Source organism: Manacus candei, unplaced genomic scaffold, assembly GCF_025592945.1.
Source record: "Manacus candei isolate 608988 ecotype Guabito, Panama unplaced genomic scaffold, ASM2559294v1 h1tg000088l, whole genome shotgun sequence".
Classification (NCBI taxonomy): Eukaryota; Metazoa; Chordata; class Aves; order Passeriformes; family Pipridae; genus Manacus; species Manacus candei.
This window is the reverse complement of record NW_026138136.1, coordinates 949,159-973,703: the sequence shown is the minus strand read 5'-3', so window position 1 is coordinate 973,703 and position 24,545 is coordinate 949,159. Positions and strand designations below refer to the sequence as shown.

Genomic DNA, 24,545 nt, shown 5'->3' with positions numbered 1-24,545 from the left:
TGGTATAAAGGAGCAGACTGGCTGTGGAGAGGCTCGTGCTGCGCAGCCATGTGTGTGCTGCTGCTTCACAGAGTGACACATCTCAGTGGCACGTCAGGACCCTCGGCGAGGAGCCAAGGCTCACAGTGCTCTGCCAGTGACCACATCTCTGTCACGCTGTCCAACAGGACAGCCCTGAGGGCACTGCTGATGAAGTTTGCAGAGATGGTCTCCAGAAACCCCTCCGGCTGTGCCGCAGTCACCAAGCAGGCAAAAACGCATGGGATTTATTTGCACTTCCTTGTCACAGGCATGCTAAGGAAGCAGCTCCCATTGACCTGGGCAGGAAAGATTACAAGCCTGCATGCCTAATATCTGCATATGTGCAACAGTGTTTTTGAGCTCTATTGTCCCTCGGGATGTAGGTTTCCCCTTGGCCAGCCTTCTCTTCTGCCCTCCCACACTTCTGCCGCCAGGAAGTTAAACTACAAACTCTCCAGTTCCCCTTACTGGCTCTCATCTCACTCTCAGCCTCTCAGTTTTTGCTGGAGACCTCAAACCTTTCTTAGCTGGAGAAAGGAGAAAAGCCAAGTCTGATAGCTCTGTCCTGAAAAAGGTGCAGTGAAGTGAGCAGCTGGTGTGTTGCGACCAGCCCTGTACACTTAATGCACTACTGAGCAAGTAGCTTGCCAAGGACTAGTTCACTCAGGCATAGAGCAGTCATGATCCAATTGAAGCCTCACCCACGAGTCTGGGGGGACTGGTAGTGGTTGTGGGAAGGTTCCTCCCAGCCTCCAGCTCGAGGCAGGTAGCTCCTGCATCCTGGCAGCTGGCATTGTCTCGGTTGCCACCACTCCCTGCAGTCTCCCTTCTGCTCTTCAGGCCATGGGGTCATCACAACACTCCTGATGTGACTAGTGCTGCCTTGAGCAAGCTACATCAGGATGAGTTCACAACCTTTGGATGGGGAGACCCAGAAGAAAAGAGGAGAGATGGACAAGCAGTCCCCACATTCCCTGGGGGAGGCCTCTGATCATTACAGCAGGAGCTCCTACCTTCTTCCCACTATCTAAACCAGAGTTCATCAAGGGGTTAAGCACAAACACATAGGCCAAGTCCTGTGTAATACTGTATCTATTCTATGAATCACAGTAGCAGGCTGCTGCCATAAATGTGGTCACAGCACAGAGAAAATGCAGGGCGCAGAATCAGGGGCATGGAAAGTTATAATTGGCAGTAGGCTACATGTAAACCAGAAATGGGCAGAACTGGGCTTTCCTCCTCCTCCTCCTCCTCCTCCTCCTCCTCCTCCTCCTCCTCCTCCTCCTCCTCCTCCTCCTCCTCCTCCTCCTCCCGCCTGAGGGATCCCTGTGCTCCACCCCTCTAGCCATCTCTCTCTGGTGTTTGTCTAAAGGCTGAGGTGACAGCATAGCGTGCTGAACCCTGGCCCTACAGAGCACTTGAGTGCAAAGCTGTCTGGAAGCCTCTGTACCAGCACGATGGCTTCACCAGCAGCACTCATGGCTGTAGCTTAATTCCAGAATCTGGTTCTTGTTCACCAGCCCAGCATGAGCCTTTGGAGACTACAGGTAAAATACTAATGGAAGGAATTATGGAAATGCAATTTTGACACATTGGAAATGGAGATGAGTGCTGATTATGGGAGCTGTCAGCTCCATCCTTCTCTCATCTCATTGTGTCTGTGTGAATAGAGAAATCAAATTAAAAATGCTTGAATGCATTCAGGAACCCAAAGGGGAACATATTGATCTGCAGATAAGGTCAGATACAGGCCCTCCAGTTTTTGAGCGGAGTGGAGGGAACTTCAGATGTGTACAAACAAGAGAGTGAGTATCTTCAAGGCTGGCCAAAAGGGATCCTCTCTTATGTTGTTCCTTGTGAGTAATATATTTCAAAAGTTAGATAAAAAAAACCCCAGCTGCCTTGAATGCCTGTAGACAGCACAACCCTAGGCAAACCTGAAAAACGGCAGCCTTTCAATATCCTCTTACAAGTGGAGATGGAAGAAAATAAAAATGATAAGGACATTAACTGGCCAGAGCCCAGCAGAGCCACGCGAGGCATCCCCAGGTCCCCAGGACCTGGGCTCACGTCTGTGGAGAGTGAAGACAGATCTGATCTGTCCCCTAAGCCAGAAGGAGCTTAGTTAACAGAGTCACAAATATCAATTACCTGAACTTTAAAATTTCTTCCAACTTCTTCATCAAACTTCTTCATCTCCTATGAGTGTTCAGATTAACAAGTTATTAAAATATAATTTTCTGTGTCCCTTTTTATTTTTTGCATTTCATCTCAAGGCCCATCACTGCTTCTTAAAGGGAAGAAATAGGCTTTTGACTGGAATAATGACAATTTGGAGGCCACCATTTTGCTCTGTTGTGGATCTACGTCTATTTCTGATATACATGAATTCAAAGGCTGGTGCTTAGATCTCAGACAGGATAAAGCCAATGTTTGCTTCAGAAGGATTTCTTTGGGAAGAGTACATTTTTTGTAATCGCAGAATGACATATTGCTCTGAGGTTATAAAGAGAATTTTATATTTATAAAGCTATCTCTGAGATATGTGCTCCTTCTACTCAGCTATAAGCTAAGCAAAACAGAAGGAGAGAGAGTGAGAGAAAAGGAGAGAAAATGAATTAGCTTGAACTTTTGCTGAGATAAATATGGCCTGAACTTTTTAAGTTCAGTTCATGCAAGCAACCTCGTTGAAATCAGTGGGATTTCACCCACGTACTTTGAAGCAGACCTTGACCCCACAAGGCTGAGCAACAGAAAAACGCTTTCAATACATCAACTAAATTTGGCTGTAATTAGAGATGGGACTCAGCAAAGTACCTGTCTCACCTGGGCCTCCGCAGCTGCCTCTGAAGTCATGTGTGTTGTGGCTGCATCAGGATCAGGTGCCCGGTGCATCTCTTGTCCCTCCTCCTGGACACGTAAAACCCCTGCAGCCGCTGGTGCTTTTCGCAGGTCGTGGAGTGATGTTGACCATGGCAACTGAGCACATCAGGCTGAAGGTGAACTGGATTGTAAACGTTCTCACCTTACCCAGAGAGTGAGGGGAGACCATCACGTAGGGGAAAATGCCTTCACCCAGGGCGCTGGTCCAGAAATGTCAAAATTGACTTAATGTATGCAAAGCAGCAAGGGACACACACTGATCTCTCTCTCATCTGTCTGAAATTGCATCAAACTGAAGAGAAGGAGGGAGGGTGTGAGTGTGTGTGCACATGTGTGCATGTGCAGGCGAACGAACGGAGGGCGCAACGTGTCTCCCTCTGCCCCTACCCCCCTTTCTTTGCAAGGGTTTCATATCATCTGCTTTACACAGGCATTGAAAACTAGTGGGAAAACCGAAGCCGGATTGTGACTGGAAGCTAATGTAGTCTACATGCAGCAGACATCTAATATGATGTTATTTATTCCCATAGATCTGTTTATTTTGTTTTCAATTTACCAAACCCTGTGACACATTCCCAAAGGTGCCTTGTTGTACAATACGTTGCACACAGTAAGATATTCAGCCTAATTCACTCTTTGTTTTGTTTCAGTTCAGCTGCATGAGGGCACAAATGCATCTGTGTTATATCTTCTCCTGTGACTGATGTTGCAGACTATTGCCATAGGGTTTTGTGAAATGGGATCTTAGTTAATCTAGGGCATTGTCTTTGTAGTGCTAAATTCTTATTTGCAAACATAATGTTCTGGCATTGATGCAACAGGGGAACATTCGTTGTTTTTTTCTTGTTTTTATTTTTTTTCGTTTAGAATAGACTGTATGTGTTTTTAATAAACTTCTATTCTAAAGCTTTTTCTCTCTATTCTGCATTTGATCTGAGACATTTATAACACATTGCATCACGTCAAATTGATGTCTTTAGCAAGTCAAGCCAAATATTCATAAAACCCATGTGCCCAAAAAGAAAACGTACACTGCTAAGGAGAAAAGTACCTGATGTTTTTTAAAGCATCCACAGGAAGGCAATTCCTGCCTTTAAATATACACACGCATACAGAAAATATTTTGAAAAAATTGTCTGTCCATAGCCCGTTCTCAGCCTGGAAGGATGGTAACACTTATAAATCAATGGCTTTTCTTTGCACTTTGTTGAAAGCTCTCATGTTTTCGTTTTTCTTTTATTTCAGGAACGTGTTGTTATTTGGTATATCACGGACCTGGTCTGAGAAACTAGTGCAGAATCAGGAATTCCAAATTGGATGACATTATAAAAGTGTGCTGCAGACAAAATTTGATGTAAACAGGATCTGGAAAAGATTTGATGAGATTGTGAAAAAATGAAGATGGGATGCAGATTCATTAATAAACAGCCTGTGGGTAGCGAGCATAAAGCCTGATTGATCGCAATTACTGCAGTTCATAACTGGAAAACCAGACATCAGAGGACATGCACAAGGTAAAGCTGCTCTGACATCAGAGCTGAGCCTCATCTATTTATTGGGTGGCAACTACAGAAATCCAGCTCTTGCTTGTTATGGGTATGTTTCCATAACAGCATTTAAAGTAGTTTAATTTTCACTTCAGCAATCTTTCAGACTGATTATCAAAAGGGCTTTCTTAGAAAGCTGCTTGGATGAAGAAACCAGATCTCCCACATGTGCCTCCCAGTGTGCACACATTTGCGTCTGGAACAGCGTCTGGAACTGGGCGTTTCACTTTGAATTAACACCGAGTGCACCATACAAGCAGATGACTCCCCATCACCAGCTATTACTGCAAGGAACTCTGCTCATCCCCCTGGAAGTGCAGGCAGAAAGGCCCCTGTGAGCTGCCACTTGCCTGATGGGGAAATACTCTACTGCATGGCTGGGTGTGTGCGTTAGGTGAGCAACCACAACTGGCAGGTCAGTTAAGAATCTCCTTGTAAGAGCACTCAAAGCCTGGCTCTTCCCTTTGTACCAGCTCCTACATGCCCAGTAGAGAAAACCCTATGTAGTATTGTTGCCTGTAGGTATAATAGCCATGTAAGCTCCAGGCTTCATATACAGAAATGGAAATTTGCTATTAGGTATCTGAAGCAGGAACCTCCAAAGCTAACAGGAACACTCAGGAGCAAGAGAAGAGATGTAGCACAGCAGTGCTACAGAAAGAAATGCTCCTTTCTGCCCAGTGCCCACATTAGCTCCTAGTATCTGATTTGTGGGTATACTGAACATTCTAACAGCAAGAGGCACCAAACGCCATTAGAATCATAGAATCATGGTTTGGGGCAGAAGGGACCTTAAAGATCATCTAGTTCCAACCCCTCTGGCACAGACAGGGACACCTTCCATTAGAAGGACACCTTCCGCTACAAAAACACCTTCCATTAGAAAGCTGTTATGATGGTAACATACCAGGGATAGTTCCCCATTTACTGAAGCTTTAGAGCTGTGGAAAGTTAATATCTGTGTGAGCTGAAATGAGGCCCTACAAATGGTTGTAGAACTTTCTCTGTACTCTGTAGTTCTCCTTCTGTGAAAAAGGAAAAGCATTTCGTCATGATACCTTAGTGGGCTAAAAAAGGATAAAGCCATGATGGGTTGGGAAGCACTCAGACACCAGAGTGACAAGTACCAGAAGAAATGTCCATAGAAAATGACTCATCCTGCCTTTGGAGTAGGCTTTCAACAGCACGCAATAAACTAGGCACGGAGCCACCCACTAAACCACTGAGACAAATTATCAAAAAGCTGCGTTTTGAGTGAGCCCCTGCAGGCCATCCTTGGCACGGCACAGTGCATCCCCTGCACTGCTGGGGGCAGTCACCCACCCACACTGCAGCCAAACCATGGCTGGGCTGCTCGGGCGAGAGACTCAGTCGTGCTGCTGAGATGTCAGTGAGGAATCAGGTGCTGAGTCATGAACCCACCTTAGAAGAAGAGAGAAGAAATGGATCCCTGCTTCTTTGCAGGGGCTTTGAGAGCTCGCTACTGGAAAAGGGCCATTTTTGGTCTACCTTTAGTAGGAAGGCCCAGCAAATGGGGACAAGAGGACAAACCCAGCACCCAGAGAAGAGCAGACTGGTAAGAATTTCTGCCACATTAGCACTTTGTCTATTGAATGTTGGAGTCAGATACCAAGATATCAACAGACTGCAAGAGCAAATGAGTTTATTGTCTTCTCTTGCTGACTCCAACAGGCATGTTGCCTAAGACTTGGCTCCTGCTCCTCAGCAGCAGGCTTTTGTCCACATCATCAATCTACCACAGATCACATCACAACCCAGCAAGACACACACTTTCTATAGCAGAGTGGTCCATCAGCAGGATTACCAGGTATGCAGCAAGCCAGTTCCTGTAAGAGCCAGCTCTTTACCTGCAGGAACAAGAAGTTCACCCATGGCATTGAGGAAAATAATAATAACAAAAAGAGGTCAGGGAATGTAGAGGCTCTCCCAGGTCACTCAGTGTTTCTCCTGTGCTACTAGCTTTCTACTAGACAGAAAAGCTCCTGGAAATTCCTGCTTCCATTTGCTCTAAATATCTGCAGTACTTGCTGTCCCTGAATTTTTTCATCATAGCTCGCATATGGATTTAAGGCAGGAGTCTGAGCAGAAACACCCCACACAGCGCCTAGCTCCTCTGAGCCAAAGCAAGGCAGCCATCCTGGTGTTTGGATGCATCCCTCTAGGTTTTCTTTCACCTGCCATCCCCACCAAGCTGCTGCCAGCCAACAGTGCTATTGCCTTCTGTTCAATGTGCCACAGCAGCATCAACCCCTCTGCTGCCCTGGCAAGAGCAGGAAGTGAGCTTGAGACTTACCTGTCTCTATCTGGGTCCCCAGGTGCAAACACAACCCCAGGCTTCCCTTTGCTGATTCCTTCTTAACCTTGAATTAAAGCAGAAGAATAAATCATCTGAATGATCTGCTCTGCAAATTCATAGGCAAAGCTTACAGACTGCAAGCAAAAATGAGGAGAAGAGCAAGGCCAAGAGGATGGCCAGATGTCCCTAGCAAGGCAAAAATCCTCCTGGAGCTGGGCATCTGGATTTCACAGCTACCAAACACCAGCAATCACCACCATATGCTGAGCAGAAAACAAAAACCTGTTCTACACCCCCAGCAACACAGGAACACGTTGGCAGATTGAAGAAGCTTAGCAGGATTTGGGGGAAAGTCCTGAAGCTCTCTCAGAGTAAGACATCTGCCAGTAAATACCTTATTTGCAACAGAAATGAGTCCTTTTCTTCCCCTGGTGACCCTCCATTCTATCTAGATGAGATGTGTCTCCTCTGTTGGTGTCTTCCCTTGCAGGAATTGAGGTGTTAGAAGCCAGCTTCCAACCTGGAGCACCTACAGCACTTGCTATGGCCAGATCTCCAAAACAGATGTTGTGTTACACATGGCACCACAGGGTCAGTTGAATGAGGCTACCAAATCACCTGTCTGCCCTGGGCATTGGTGGAGGAGAGAACAGAGAGGGGAAGAGAGCTGGATTTGGGTTCCGGGTCTGAGCTGGAAAGGCACTGGGTTTTGCTTTCCCATTTTGTCTACTTCTTGTCTTGCAACTCTTGTGTATTCAGCTTTGTTACATGTGAGCAGTCATGGCTTTCAGTTACTGATAATTCAGTTCCATTTCTACTTTCAGAAGCTCCTTATCAAGCTCACTTCCTACTAGCCCAAGAATTCTGCCTCCTACCCTTGCATTTGCTCAATCTTTTCTTCTCCTTTGTCTGACCAGATGTTCCCTTGTGATGCTCAATTTATCCAACAAGCCTTCCTTCTCAAGGAGCCAGATTACTTTCAAAGTCTGTCTATTGAGCATTGTGTGGATCTTGAAGCTCATGGCTACTTACATATCAAGGGATGCAATCCAGCAGAGGCAACTAACTAATCACCCTGAATAACCAGGTGGATCACTCCAAAACAAGACACACTGGCAGTGTGAGTCTGTGTGTAGGACCTCCAAGAAACTGAATCAAAGCATGGAAAAGCTGCAGTAAGCAACGAGGATTCCAAGCAGTAAGAGTGATCAGAGGCTTGGGGAGTATGGAAGAAAAGCCACCCCAGAATTAAGCTATTGCTGCCCATGGGATTGCTATTCTTACTCATCAGAAATTCCCAGAACCCAATGGCACTCAGTTAATGCTGACCTCCAGGGCAGGACTACGCAGCATAACGGGTCGTTCCAAGTAGCCTTGATAAATGTGTTGCTGCCAGAAGACAGGAATGTGTTTTAAACAAGTTCAGGTGTCCTGTTACATTGCAGAACATAATCCTAGTTTGTGTACACACACACATCAATTTCTATTGCATGATACGTGCTGGATCTACTCGTGTACCGTGGATCTTCCCCACTCCACCAATGCTCCCAAATCCTTGACCATCATTTAAGAACATCTTAATAGAAAAAGCCCAAATTACTTTTGTACAAATGGAGTTGGTGGATGCTACTGGCTTGTGCTTTTCCCAACCAAAAATTAACTTCTGATGATGCTGAAAATCCCATTAAGTCTACTATTTTGAAAAATAAAAGTTTGAAATATTTTTTTTCCAGTTAGAAGAAAAGCCTGGCTCCCTTTGCTGAGCATATTAAATACCTTACTTAAATAGCTGAAAACAAATGTCCCTTTAAAGCAGCACCTAACATGCTGAAGAAATCAGTTAGTCTCTGGCCAAGGGCTTTCTATTAGCTTTATTTATTACATATAAAGGACCCTGTGTTGCAATTACACACAAAAAGCAGATTCCACAGCATTTGGTCTTGCATGCCTATTTTCTCCATAGTTTTATTTACCATTCTTAAGAAGTATAAACATGGCATGTGTTTATATATTTTGAAGAGCATATTCCCCCATGGTCTCCAAGAGACTTCTTTGAATACTCTTTCACCATTTGCAATTGTGCTTTTGGAAGTTTTAACAATATTTGTTTCAGATAAGTTTATTTTTGTATGATTGATTGAAATCTCAAGCTGCAATTAAGAAAATTGCAGTGAGAACCATTAAAGGAATAGCGTCATTCTCTCCCCTTCCCACTAAAATGTCAGGTTTCAATGTCACCGCAAGATAACCCAATCGCGTGCTTGTACACCATTCACCCGGGCTGGAATAAGTGTAAAACTGTCTGAAGTACTAATTACAAATGACTAGAAATAATGACACGCAGTAGAAGGAAAATGAAAGACCCCGGTCCTTGTTACTTACCCACCAAGGTGTGTATGCGCAGTAATGCGGGTTATTGTGAAGCAGCCTATTTAGCAAATATACAAACATCCATCCCCACTTGTAGATTAGCCTCAGTCCCTCCCCCAACTCCCTCTGTCTCTCTGCCCTTTCTTTCTCTCCAATTATAAACCAGCACCAGGTTTTCTCATCAGCCATCTCCATGTCTCCAAATGGCTTTTCAGTGTCAGGCCTATCAGGAAATTAACTCATCATGCAGTGACAGCTGCTAATTTTTTCCCCTTACATGTCAGATGGATCGCCTGCTGAAGCTAATAATGAATCACCAATCCCTGATTAGAAGGTGCTTCCGAAACATATAACTGCCATCTGAGCTAACTTTTTTCTTCATATAAAATGATATCACCCTAGAGGAGTAGAAAACGAATTGTATTCTTCCACAAGATGGAACAGGGGTAGCCTGTTTGAGCGAGCCGTGCGCTATCTCAAATTATGGGTTATTGTTGCTCAGTAAAATAAGTGAAAACTCACAGCCCTTCTTTGTTTTGCCAAAAGAATGACTTTTTTTTTTCTCACTTGAATTTACTTAGTTTCAAATTTCAGGAGTGGTTTTGTCTTCACTCTTCTCTCTTTTTTATTCTGTTTACAGGTTTTGCACTTAGGAAGCCTCCTGAGCAGGGAAAGTTGGAGAAAAGCCCCAGAAGTTGCTTTGTGAGGCCTGTGCCTACCACAACACCAGCTCCTTGTACTGCTCTGCCAGTAGGTCTATCCCCATGATTTTCTGAAAGGGGCTCAACTGCAGTTTAAGCACAGGTTCAGCTCAGGGCCAGCCCGAGGCACAAGAACTTTTGACACACAGATTCCTACAGCGATTACACAAGCTGAATCCACTGCCCACTAAGATCACAAATGTATTTCTTCCAGAACACACAGCTAACATTTCTGGTATTAAAGCAGCATTTATAAATGACAGCAGTGCTTGCAGCACTATGCACAATCCACAAGTGCATACCTTAGCACATCAACTCCCTGGCTCTGGCTCATCTCACTTCCTTAGCAAAGGGCAGCTGGTAGTCAGGCAGAATGGTATGTAGCTGTGGGCACTTTGGGTTATGTTGGGTTTTGGGTTCTTTTCATTTTGTTTTTGTTATAGGAAATATTTCTCTAAATATAGTTTCCAGCTATCTGTTATCTCCCATTTCTCCCCAGAGATGGAGCCTGTATTCCGGGGCCAGGAGACACTGCCTCTGGAGGTGTATATCTGATTCTTAAGAAATGGGGGGGTGAGACTGCTTGCCAGAAATATCTCTTCTTCCTCTTCGTTTTCACTTAGGGCTTTTTTGTTCACTCTTGGTGGGGGTCTTTTTGTTTTGTTTTTTTTTACATTATTACTTATTTTCCCCCTGCATACTAGTTCAATGCTTCTTAAACACTTTACCTGTTTGGCATCATCACAGCATGATCCAACTTTATTAATGCTTATTCAGAATGGATAACAAAGAGAAAATGAAGCCAGTGGCTCTGGCAGTCAGAACACCAGAAGGCAACTGACATGGGAATACTGTACCCTCAACAATTGCTTCCAGTTCAGCATAGCCCTTGAATTCTCCGGGACACAGGCAACTGAAGGTGCTCAAACCAAACAGCAAACACACTTTTAGGAGAGACTGGCTGCCTGGCCTGCATAGGCTTCTTAAATCCACACCACACAAGTTCTACGATGCTCTGACAGTGGACGCTACCTGTGCCAAAGGGCTCCTGCAGCCTCAGAACCTGCTCCTGGCCGCACCAGACCACATGGCCCTGGGGGGAGTCATGTCCTTTTCAGATGCTGCTCTATTCTGAGTGCCTCCCCCCAGCTTCCTAATCTTCCCTGCTCTCCAGGGCAGAGGGCAGAGGAACACTGGGAAGATCCATAGAGCAACCCAGCTCATCTCCTCCCAGTTTATGATATGGGACAATGCCAGGAGCTCTGGTATGGCAGGGAGACAAATGCCAGTGATGCAATTCCTAGGCCCTAGAAGAGATCTGCCATAGCCTCAACTTTTGGTGTATGGCAGAAAGAGTTTTAGTATGGGGTTGAGACAGTGCGTGGAGTCCTTAAGCAGTCTGACAGTACAGGAAAGAATGTCACCCTTGATTTCTAATGTTACATTTGTAGGGCGCTAATAAGTTAACTTTAAAGTGCACATTAAAAAGAAGGGGAAAAAAAAGCCTAGGAAAATATTAGCTCTCCTGATCAGGCTGCACTCAGAGAGAAGTATCATTAACCTGAGCTCCCAGGTAATTACAGCACACGGTAGGTTAGCGAATCCTTTCCAGTGCTCCCAAGAACAGGAACACCTACCACTGGGGTTTTTTTTATGCAAAGGTCTGCTCTTTTCATTGTGCATACAATGTGATTGCTGGTTTGACACTGCAGGCTACACTGGTTTTATGAAGGATTAAATGCCACCTGAGACATATTTATCCTAAATAAATCACAAATGGTAAACTGCAGCATGTCAGTGTCAACATCCTGTACTGCAGCAGAAAGGTTAGCCATACAGGACTAAGCACAGCGAAGAATTAGCATCCAAGCTGCAAGACCACAGGGCTACAGTTAACAGGAGAAATGATCAAGAAGAAATATTTCCACTGAAAAACATTCAGTTTTTTGAACATCTGTGAGAGTCTTGCAGAGGGCCATCATTTTGTAAAGGTCACCTTTTTCCTGATAACAAACGGGAGTTGATCCTGTCACTGTTTGCTGAAGACAGTATTTAAGAGTAAGTGAACAGCCTGTCACTTTTAAGAAAGATGAGCAAGTCAAACTCGGCTAATTATGAATCTTGATGTCTAACTTGAAATTTACTTTTTTGGGGGTTTGACAAAGACACAACCTCAATTCTTGGAAAATAATAAAATTTAAAAAATAATAATAATAAGAGATAAAAAGACAGAAGGATCTTATAGCCCCAGAATGAGGCACCTTTTCTCAGCAGCCCTATTAGAAAATACATTTTTAAACAGTTGCTTCAGGAAGGAACTACTGTTTTACCTCACCCCAACTTTCTTATAGTTGATAATTTTAAGATATTAAACATGATAGGAAACCCAGTTATCTCTAGAGTCAGCATGGCTTATACCCTAAACACTTATACAATTATATTAAGCATGCATGAGGCACACTTCAGAAATTAGATTCTTTTATCTTTATCTATCTAGTGAGCTAGAGGAGAGAAAAGAGAAAAGAGAAAATACACAGACACAACAGATAGCGTTTGTTTGCTCCTGCTGAATGCCAGTTCTGTTTATTGTTTCATATTAAAAATCATGATGCTCCATTTTAATGCTAACATTTTATTTGAAAGACAAAACAAATAATCCCCAAACCTTGCCAGTTTATATTTTACAATTTTTCTAAAGAAACAAAACCAGTTTTATCATGAAACAAATCTTTTCAACACGAACTTGAACTGAACAATTGCAGTATATCCACAAGTAAATAACTGACATTCTGGACGAAGCAAGAAATACAAGGTCACCTTTCCCCCCCCTACTTGTTAATGTCAATGTCAGAATTTTCTCTAAAAATCCCCATAACATTTCAGAAGTAGCTCACCAAATGAACTGCAAAATGGTATTTATATGAAGCACTATTTATAAGAAAAGCAAAACACTGACAGTGACAATATTTTTTTCAAAAAATGCACATTTCTTATGTAGGACTCTCATCTAAAATTAAGTGGAAGTTACAGGCATCAAGTTCTTCTTCCCAAATATGTATAACCAAGGATTTTCTGACGTGCAGCTTTTTTGAGCTCTTCTTTAGGGAAAGTCTTATGTGATACCATGAAAGAGTAAACTACTATGAAAAGTTTCATTTTAGATGCAAAAAGTCCTTATTTTGACAACATATTTTTAGCCAAGGGGGTATTAAAGTAAGATTTTAGAAAACAAAATGTCACCTGCTTTTCTTTAAAATGAAGAAGGGCACTGATTACTTTATGTAAGCTTACCTGTTTGCCTTGTTATTGTGGGGTTTGTATTTTTTGCATATTTATCTGTTCACAAAATGTACATATAAGTGCAATTATTTTACTCCTGTGATTATGTTACACAAAAATGACAGAAGGTAGGGAATTACCCTGAGATAAAACAACATTAAAAAAAAAATCAACAAAGAAAACAGTGAACAGAACAATTCCTACTTTGGGACGGGGGCCTATTATCCTGTTATCCTTTTATCCTAATATGTTTGTTTTATAATAATCCCATATAATAATTCTTAGAGCTATTGTAACAAAATTGTACTATCCTTTACAGTGAACTCCTCCTATTAGCTGATCTTCACTTCCTGAAGAGTGCGTATTTGTTACCTGGCTAGGAGAAGACATTCTACTGAGAAGGCTTTACAGAAAACATTCCAGGAATACAGTGCCTCCATGATTCTGGTAATATCCAGCTTTGCCCTGAATCCAGCCTATGAGGTGAAGCTCTTCATGCTTCCTGTACTTTGTTATAATCTCTCTGGCCTTGAATTACCTGTGAGCCACCCTCTGTATAAATGACCATGCTTGCCAACTGTTCTCTTGCTCCATCAGGGGTTACAGCTTCTGCTTTTAGAGCAGTACCAGCCTGCAAAATGTCTTGAGACCCAGCTGTCTCTATCACAGCATGTGAGTACACACCAGGCTCATCCTGCATGTCTGGTGGCAATTCTGTGACGATGTAGTGGGTTGCACCTTCAGAGAAGTCACCATCAGAGCCCTGAGACATGGCTTGAGCTAATTCTTCACTGACAATAATCTGTGATATTTGCCCATCCGACTCAACTAAATCCATGTGTTCACTTTGGACACTGAGTGTGTGGCTACCAGCTTCCTGCATAATTATCTGAGAGCCTTCTCCAGCTACCATATGCACAGTCCCTTCCTCATTTACGATGACCTGAGTGACACCTTCTTTCATCAGCTGGTCGGCTGCAGCTGTATCACACACAGCAAACTGTAATACTCCTTGGACCATATTCTTGAAGGCAGCCTGAGCTCTCTCCTGAGATGCAATTATAGCCGATGGGTGCATGACCCGTGTCACTACTTCCATAGGTTTGGTATCTTCCTGAGTCTCCTGAACTTTGTGGAACACTTGTATTTCTTGTCCCTCTGCATCACTGGGAACGCTGGGCATCTCAGGGTTTGGCATTTGCAAGAAATCTTTGTGACTAGACCTGCTTCTGTCAAGGAGTCCAGATTTGTTTTCTGATTCACCCAGCTCTGTTACAGCACAAAGCAGGGCATCTAATGCTGAGGAGGATTCTGGAGGATTGACTGTAGCTTCAGAAGCATCTAAAACTTCTTGTTGCATTATCTGCTGCAGTACAGTGCTACTGGAGTCAGGAACCGCATCTATTTGAACGCCCTCCTCCATATCAGCTCCTGTTCCTTCCACCACTACCACCTGTGTTGCACCATCTGCTAACTGCTCAGTAAGTATCTGCCCTGGAACCACACTACTCACGTGGGAGCCGTTTTGGTTTGTAGCTATGACTTGCCCATCCTCTGTGATATGGACCACCCTGGCCATCTGACCAGCCATTGCTAATGTCTGAAGGGTAGCCACTGCTGTTTCTTCCACAGAGGCATCAATGGCAAAGTCACTGTCATATCCTTGAATAATAATAAATTGCTGAACTTCCTCAGGTGACTGTGGCTGTCTTCTACTGCCCCGAAAGACCTTCTCCTTAACTGGAGAAACCTCTCCCAGTGCTGCTGCGGTAAAAGGACTTGCAGTTTCCACAAAGGTTGCTCCTTGCCCCTTAAGTCGGCACTCATAGGACTTGGACACAATGCCTACAAGATAAAATATGCTGTTAACATGGTATCATGGCAAATATCAGTTCATTACTTTAAATTGTAGCTCGAATGGAAAAAATTTCCTTGACGATTTTCAGATTTCACTGGTAGAAAACACAGGTAAAATGAGCAAATGAACAAAGTCAATTTGCATGTTTTCCAAATAAAATATTTACAGGTTGAAATAATTGCTGAGTTTAACCATTCTTCAGCTTATTAACAATTTAAATGTGATTTTAAAATATCCTATATAAAAAAGCCCAAGTAAATACAGTATGCAGTTAAAAGCCATTAACACATCTTTTACAGAAGATCCTATTGGTTATATTTCAGTACTTCAGTAATGAATTTTAGGATCGTATATTACATTAAACATATCTGGGTTTGAAGAACTGTGGCTGATCATCTCAATACCCTGCTTTTGTTGGCGAGGTAATTGCCATGCTGTCATTTTGATGCCATTGTTTTCTCCTTCATTTCCTACCGAGAATCATCTCCAGCACCCCTGACTGACTCAGTCACTAGCCTAGTTACCTGGAGAAAAGATCCAGTAGCTTTCTTTCCCTAAGCAGGATATTCTATATAATACTATCCAGAGAAACCTCGATTACACTTCCTAATTATTTCTACATGAAATCAATTAACAAATTATAATACATGTAACCTCCATATTCCAACTGCTTGCTCTGCCACTTGGTCTGGTTTTGTGTCATTGAAGGTTTCCTTCTCAGTTCTCATCGCTAACAAGCTTCAGGAAGGCAAATGGTGCCCACAGCTGCACAAAGTCAAGCCCACCATTCTCAAAACATGGCCTTATGCGTTTTTGGGAAGACATAACTGAGAGCTGTGACCACCAGCTTAGTGGATTTCCTTGGAAGGACAGCTCTAGCACTCACTGTCTTCCCATGGCAGTGCCACTCGGAAGCATCCATGGAGCTACTGCATGTACTGGGAAGTAAGCTTTGGGCCACAACCAATGCACACAGAGAAAAAAGTGGGTCCTGGACACTGGGAATGAGGTGAGAGTCTAGTGCCAGACAGGCACTAGAAGGCTGACTAAGTCCATGATGCTCAGACTACCCACACCCACGCTCCAGTTCAAATTCATCTACACAAAACTGAAATCACATCTCTGGAATAACAGGTGTAGCATCTTATCACTAACACAAATAGCTATGCCATTGCTTGCTTAGGATGAAACAGACAAGGAAAAAACCCTGACTTTTACAATCAAATTTCAGTCTAGAACTGTACCGTCCAAGCCACTTCTAGTGAACGCTGTACTCTGCTGACATCAAGAGACTAAGAAAATTATACTAAAGCTGGTCTAACTGCTTTCACCCAAAGCATAGAGCTGTCAGGCCCTGATCACATAGAGGAATAAATGGGCTCTAAAAACCAGACTAATTTGCTCAAAGGTAAGTTCTCATTTAGAAGCTGTGTTACTCCAAGACTGAGTAGTTGGCACCTTGCAGCCTCTAGCAACTTGATACGCTCAGGCACATATCAAGCTAATATTCCAAAGTAACATCAATGCTTAGAATACTGAGCTCTTATATTGGCATCTATCTATCTAATCTATCTATCTATCATCTATCTATCCATCCATCCAACCATCCTTTCTTCTATTATCGCTCTTCTAGTGGAGAACTGTACTGTGAAGCACATAAGTAATTTTGTCAAGCTGAAAGGTTGCAAATCACCTTCACAAGTCTAAACTGATGTTATACAACTTTCTTCATCTTGGTTTTCAAGGTAGGTTATCTTTGGAAAAGAAAATTAACAATTTAAACTATTAGAGTGTTTCCAGGTGATGCTGTATGATAAATTTGGCACATGCAATTGAAGTACATTTTGTCAGGTATAAGCAAGAAGGAAGTTTACTGTGGACTGACTGGTTCTTATCCCCACTTTTCCTGTGCTCTCTGTAGGCACTGACATTCACAAGACCCCCCAAAGAGCAGAAAAATAGGAAAGGGAAATCAACATAAAATGACAATTGTCTTAGCTCCTCCACATTTTATAATAGAGTAGAAGTAATTAATTCTCTCAGGAATCTTGCTTTGTTGACATGATAAAAGAGGAGTCTGGCAGTGATGTGGCACAAAATCAAAATAACTCTACAAATCATGCATTTTCCACTGGATTTCAAAATCAAAATAACTCTACGATCATAATTTTCACACACACACAGTAAAATCATGACATCTTTCCCCTAAGATCATGGTAATTTATGTACGGGACACAGCATCCCTGTGTTGAGGAGAAACTCTGGTCTGGGGAAGGGAAAGAAAAAGGGAATTCATCCTGTTTTCACCTCCTCAAATAAATGCTGTGCCTGCAAATCTATGCAACTCCAGTCTTTACTGTGCAATTGAATGGGAAGTCTCCTGGGTGAAGAGCTATCCGGTGAATCCCTCGCAGCACTGATAATTATGCCATTCTGACTGCTTACTTAATCTATTTGAATCCAGAGGTGAGTTAAGCCACTTCCCGACCATTAAAGTAAACTACATGGGTAAATACTGCTGTCACTAAGGGGTGTGATGAAGCTTAACTACACCAACATCTTAACCTCAGCTCAGTGCAACCCCAGCTATTCCATCACAGTTCATAAATGCGATTGCAGGTCCATCTTTTGATTCAGCAATTTAATAACTTCGAGTGCTGTCAGTACTGCTTTGAAAAATGGCTCCTATAAAATGTAACAGCCTCAATCAGATTGTAAAAGATTCACCCACTGAAGATTCTTCCATTTCAACTATAATGAATTAATGTTGAGCTGTGTAGAAGTTCAAGTGTCATTTAAACTAATGTGAATCTACTGTAACTTTAAATTTTAACTGGACTATGACCAAGAATTTACTGGGAACATCGACTTCAATTTTAGTCATTTTTCATGGTAAATATGAATTGCAGATTTTACTGGTTTTCTTTTGTTTTAACAGTGTAAAGCCAAGTTGGGCAGATATTTAGAAAACAACATATTTTGAGGCTTAGCCACCATTTTTATAATGAAGCTCTGCTATCCAACACAACATTTGCAGGAATTTTTATGTATTTAAGGAACATGTCACATTATTGGACTGTATTTAGCAACAATCATGTTGTCCCAGTAAATTCAGCCTGCTTCTCACCCCCTCTTAAAAGTGGGTAAAGAGAAGGGGTAAGTGTTGGCTGACACGGCAAACATAAGCTGGAATACAAGCCCACATTAATATTAGGAAAAGTGGACTTGTTGCTGATTGCATGTCATGGCAAATTAAAAAGATACACAAACAGGCATTAAAATGACAAAATATAATGATATGAGAGCTCATATTCAGACAATTTGTAAGGAGGTGTTTCATATCTAGGGGTGCAATGATCACAGAATTGGTTTCTTTCCAAGAAGTCTGTCATTTCAGCAGAGCCATTATTTATCAGTTGGAGTCCTGAGTGACTGTTAGTTTTTTATTTGAAAATGTCAGGAAATTTTAGACATTAAATCCATATTTGCAGGTTATTTTAATTCTCTGAGACCACAGACTCCTGAAATAGGGCTAAAAGAAATGCTTTGATGTTTAATGTGCTTCTGGGAAACTACAAATAGGGCTTAGTACCTTTTTCCCCTCTCTCTTACTCAATACCTGACTTCCTTTTGTGTGTCTGTTTTATTCTTTTGTTACTGTCATCATTTGTTCCCCACAGAATAAATACCTTATTCTTTTGTTAAGCTTACATTTAATTAAAATGTACAGGATTTGTGCAGTAAACTCGAATGAAACAAATAAAACAAGGGCCCCCTCTCTTGAAGGCATACGTTGTGAATGAAAAATGTCATTACAGACTAAAAAATTTTGCAGTAAACAGGGCCTACAGAGAGAAGTTTCCCCCGTAATGACATCCATAAAATACACAAATGGCACTTTTAGTACCATCCTGAATATGGCATTTTCTGTGCTCTACACACAATCTAAATGGTTTGATCATAGAGCATAATACTCCATTGGGTTTATAGAACAATCAATGTTCCATAAAATGATGTATTTATCCAATAGTAGGCTCAGCAGTTACTGGTGTATGACATTGTAGGACACTGGCTTTGTACTGTTCAGCAGCACACATGCTGGCTGTAAAACTTATCTAACACTACTTCAACAACTTCATCTCATCTGTGTCAAGTAATTTGTTGAAGCCTCAGCTTGGTTTAAAAAAACTTGTAATAAAAATTCATAGAATTTTCAGGAGAATGAAAGCTGATGACAATAGAAAGGTCACATTGTGGCGCCACTCATGGGGTCGGGGGTCAGCCGCAGTTCTAAAACAGAAAGTAGATTTCATGCATCGTGTAGCAGATAAAGATGGCATTAAGGAGACTTGTCTCAGAAAGGAACGCGTAATGCGTTAGGAAGGTCTGGGCTAATATTATATGTAAAGCACCACTTTGCTCTCAGCCAGCAGCCTCTTTAGAATTCTAATCCTTCCCCAAAACTTGTAGCAAGTGGTTGTGTGTGGTGAGGCTGGGCTGAGGACATCCTTCACAAGGTGCACTTTAGGACAAAGCAGTAAGTCATAAATGAAATAATCTATTATGACGACGGAAATGATCTGCATTTACACAGCAAGCTTAAAACAGCTATTTTTCCTTTTCTGTAGAAGTTCTAGGAGGCCTGATTTATAGCCTCCTATTCAGTAACACTTAATTTTTCATACTTTGGTGATGAGGTATGTTATTTAATGACACAAACAAATATTTTGTATCTATTAAAATGCAATGAATATTAAATAACATGAATGCAAGAAAATTTCTTTCAATTAAATACAATCTTTAAGAAATTTAAAAGATACAAAAAATTCAACTTATGTCTAGAATCACTTGAATGAGCAACTGATTTTCTTATTTTAAAAGCTATTGTCTACATGGCAGCACAATATTTTGAATGGTACGGTAAGTCCACCATTCAAATTTGTAAGGTAATAACTTACGCCTTCATCAAGCTACAAGTTTCTCCTCTTTTTCCTTTCAATTAAATTTTTTGTTATGATCTTTACTTCAATTAATTAAGTGCAGTCTAAGAACTGTGGCATAATGTCATAACTTTGGGATTACCTGGATTTTTGGAGGCCATAATAATAAGATGCATTTTTCAGATCTCTATTCCTTGACCATAGTAAAAACTATTCTTTATCATTTGTAAGGCTTTTATGTGCAAGCAATGCATGGGCCAGCATTTTTTAAACCAGCTAGTTAAGCTACTAAATAAGAGGTTGTGAAGGCTCATTCATGTCTTCTGTTGAAGGAAAGAAAATACGATGGGTCAAAGCGAGAAGTGAAATCAATCAGCAACCCAAAATGGCCCTTGTTACAACTATTATGTCCACAAAGGCAGCAAATATTTGTAAAGCAGTACAAATAACTATACCTATAGGAGACTTAACCATCTCCCTAAGAGGCATAAAAAAAAAAAAATCCACTACTGACACAAAGTACATGAATCTCAAAAGATACCAATCCAGCAAGGCTTTTGTTTCTTTCAATATATTATTATTGTAAAAAGAAAATTAAACAAGAAAAATCCCCCCACTTCCCAGACAATGTTCATAGTTCATTTTATACTTAAAAATACAGTAATGTCATGTTTCAACGCTGAAACTCAAAACATCCTTAGTTTCTAGCTTTGTCCTTAACCACTCAATCATGTTTGGAAACTTCAAGGTCTTCTAAGAACTGCTTGAATAAAGGATCAAGTTTTAACGTTCCAGGTATTTTAAAAAGCAGCAGATATCCTTTAGCTTTCTTAAAATGCAAAAGAAAGTACTTTTGTAATATTTTTTCTTTTGAAAAACAGACTGAAATTTCCTGCTTGCCATTTTTACCTTCCACACCTTACAGAACTATGATAACAGCTACAAAAAGACACAATAAAAAAACAACCACCAAAATAAACAGCCAAGCCATTCAGGTAGGGTGTTTAGGCAGTTTGTTTGGTTTCGTTTAGTTTCCCTCCAGTGTCCAATTAACCTTTGGGAAAAGGTATTCTCTGGAAAAACTTCAGTTTCTCTTTTCCTGCACTCAAGGTCAAAAATGAATACTATAGAGCCCAGTGTTACAGAAGCTATGCAAATGAAAAGTATACATACGAAAATTCCCACTGATGGTGGCAAACGTACAGTGTTAACGTGCAGAATCTACAACTGCCTAACCTGCACAGTAGCCAGTTTTCTTGTCAACCTCTTTTTCTCTTTACCTGTTTGCCACCATGCCAGCTTCTCTTCTCAACTCTGACGTGTGAGCAAAAACCTCACTGTGGCATATACAGCAATTACCTACACAGGCAAGCAGCATCAGGAATGTATTTGGAGTGTTTCAGCTATCTCTTCCAGTGCAATTTAGCAGCTTGAGATGAGGAGAGCCAGCCTGGACATTTCTTGGCAGTCCGGTTTCAAAGCCTACTCTGGCCCTCCGTTTGGAACAACTGACATTGATGATACATGGATACGCTTTTTCTGTTTTATCCCCCACAGTGCACCTGTAAAGTGCATTTTTAGCACTTCTAAATCAGAATCCCAATTTCAAGGGGTTCTGGTTGTGCTTGGTAAAACCAGAGATTTCTGTTTCCTAGGCAGAGAGAACATACAGTATAATAAAAAAATAATATGAACACTTATATGTGTATTAGGGAAACTACAAATCAGGGGGAAAAAACCCCCAACAGCTCTGCTCATAAGGAAAATGATCTAGATTTCTGAAATAGGTCTAGTTCCAGACAGTAATGGCTTTGTCAAAAAAAGAAAAAAAAATCCTTTTTGTCATTATTATCTCAGCAAGAGTTTTTGTTTTTCAAGAATACATACATTTAGATCCTGTTCTTATAAACATTTATTTATCAAGAGTACTGCTTACTGCCATAGTTAGCCTCAATAGTCTCAAAGGGACTAAACATGGTAGCTTGCATTATGCATTGTGTTTGCATAATCAGACCCTTGGGATTAACAATTCTGAAAATGGCTGGCCTTCCCCAATGTTAGATGTACATATATGCACTAAAGAGAACAGACACTTGTAAGAGACACCTAAAATAAAATATCATGTTATTAAACAATCAAGCAGAAATTATATTCTTCAGCATACCTATCAAATACGATTGGTATCACGATTCTCTGTATTTATCTATTCTGATTTATGCACCTTTTGAGTAAAAAGAAGCACCTGTTCTTTGCTCAAGGGCACATCTCAACCCATTTGAAAAGCACAGCAGTTTTTAGGGAGAATGCTTGGGAATAACTACAAGTTTCCCCAGTTCTTTTTGTTAGTTAAGACAGCAAAAACTACCATTTCAAATGTGATAGTCATATCTGTATTTCATTTAGAAACTCAACTACATTACAGTGTATATTCATATCTTTCCAGAGTAAATTATGAGAAATAACCATTTGTCTTCATTGTAGACACTTTTGCATGTATAGTAGAAAACAAACCTCTATTCAATAACTGCACAGAGGCACCATTAAAATCAAATTTACAGTAAACAGAACCTGCAGCTGGGGTAAAACACTAACTGTTAGTATTTTAATTATCAGCGAAGCTTTCGGAGGTCTAACATCTGCTCATAGCCAAATGACAGCAGCTGCTTCTGTACACTTAAAACAACATGAATTTCTTCTATAAATATTAAAATGAATTGTATGTTGTGTGTTCATTGTGGCTATATTCCTGGTAAGCTGTTTAAGTATATAGGGTATTTCGAACTTCTTTCTTGTGGCAAATTCATAAAGGGCTGACCTCCTCAAAAGAATGAGAGGCAAAGGCAGCAAAAATTCTTGAGTCTGTAAATTGAAAATGTTTAGAGACAGTACTAGAGGTCACCCTCTGCCAAGACGCTGCTAGTAAATGCTAAAAAAACATCAGCGATAAGTTCTGATCATTGTGCACTACAGTAACTTCAAGGACAGGACTGCTCAGCATGCAAAGTGTCAGGAGTCTATGGAATGGCTTATATCAAAAGCTAATGCTCATCTAATAAGTAAAGTAATTAATGCATTATCTTATCTTGGAAAAAAATGTTCTGTTTCAATATCCAAAGCATTGGAGGAGATGAGTATACACTCTCTTTTGTGGACTTCATAAAAATCATACTGGAATGAGCCCTGATTTGTATGATTAGAAGCAATAAACTGCCGTGAAGAAGGAGCTATGCTGGGCCAATAGAAGATCAGCTCTTTTTGCTAGAGAGGGTAAGCTTCATAACTTAATTTTGCACCTTTTTATCTAAGCACTGACGTATAGTTGCTATCTTCCTTTTTGTCTCTCACCTGCTTGGGAATACAGTAAAGAAAATTGGAGGAGTGACACACATTTAGTCAAGAGATAGAGTCTGTAAAAGTGAGAGGAAGAGAGCATTACAACCAGTTTCAGAAGAAAACGAGGGTTTGTTTTGTAGTTTTCACTTTACAGACTTTCAGTGGAGAAAGATCCTTTGCTTTTATAGCATCAAGTATAACACCAGTGGCATATCATATTTATATACTTTTGCAATAGATCTACAGCTGGAAAGGATCACTATAATAATTTAGTCTGAAAGCTGCAGGTCATGCCAACCTGTGTTTTGAAAAAATACCCCCAACATGATTAGACGCTTCGGCCTTACATGTGTAACCACAACAGAGGATCAGCCACCAGCGCAGCTGTATTTGGCACAGAGCATAAGATAAAGGTGAATTAATTGTCAAGGCAGTTCCCAAACTTCTGCAATCAGATTTCCCACGCCAAAAGCCAGTCTCAGTGCCAGGGAAACAACATCTGAGGAGGAGGGAACAGGGCTAGTTATAGGTGGTACAGTTACAATGCACAGGCCTTCCCCCTTTGCTGGCCCCTTGCTTCTCCTGAGGCACTGACAGCATCAAGGTTTATCATGCCCAAAATGACAAGTGTTGAAATATATGCTGATTTTTCAGCTCAGAGTGTCACAGTAATGCTGGGATTACTTAGGAAGAGTGCAGCAGGGGTACATGCTGGTTCTGGGAGGTGGAATGGGAAACAGAGGCTAGAGAGATGGGTAACTCTTTTATACCACGTTCAAGGGTCATGTTTGTGACAAAGTCCTCTTTTCATGATTCACCTCTGGTGAAGGATGGAAGCAGCATGTTTCCATAACATCTTCAAAGGAAGAGTTGTTCATATAATTGACCCTTCTGCTGACAGAAATATATTTTCAGTGCTATTGATAGAGTAGCGGTGTCTTAAATGCAGTGTCTTCCAGGTTTAGGAAGCACTAGGCAGTAAGTAGATCAGACAGAAGACACCAAAGCTGGTGCTTTCTGAGCCATTGCTAAGCATACCGATACTGGAGCTGCAAGATGGTCTGTGTGTCTGGGCTGCAAGGGAAGTGCAAAGTAAACTGTTGCACTGCAGCTCTACCAAAGTGCTCAGAAGCTCCTTGCTCAAGTTGCTTCCACTTGGCTGCAAAGTCATGTGTCCAAGAGCTGCATAATTTCCATACTATTCTGTTGACAAGTTGTTGGTTAGCTAGAGGTAGAAATCAACTGCTTTTAGATGGCATATGGAGCTAATACTAAATTGGAAGGAAGCAATAACAT

The 24,545-nt window shown here is 41.4% G+C and overlaps 1 protein-coding gene across 1 annotated transcript in view; it reads right to left on the bottom strand.

Moving 5' to 3' along the window:
- Window positions 1-12,394: 12,394 nt before the first annotated feature.
- Window positions 12,395-24,545, bottom strand: part of ZNF407 (zinc finger protein 407) — a 333,549-nt gene continuing 321,398 nt past the window's right edge. The window contains exon 9 of the mRNA XM_051812661.1: window positions 12,395-14,963. Within this exon, the coding sequence (XP_051668621.1) occupies window positions 13,612-14,963 (1,352 nt within the window). The 3' untranslated portion in view covers window positions 12,395-13,611. The remainder of the gene's footprint in view (window positions 14,964-24,545) is intronic.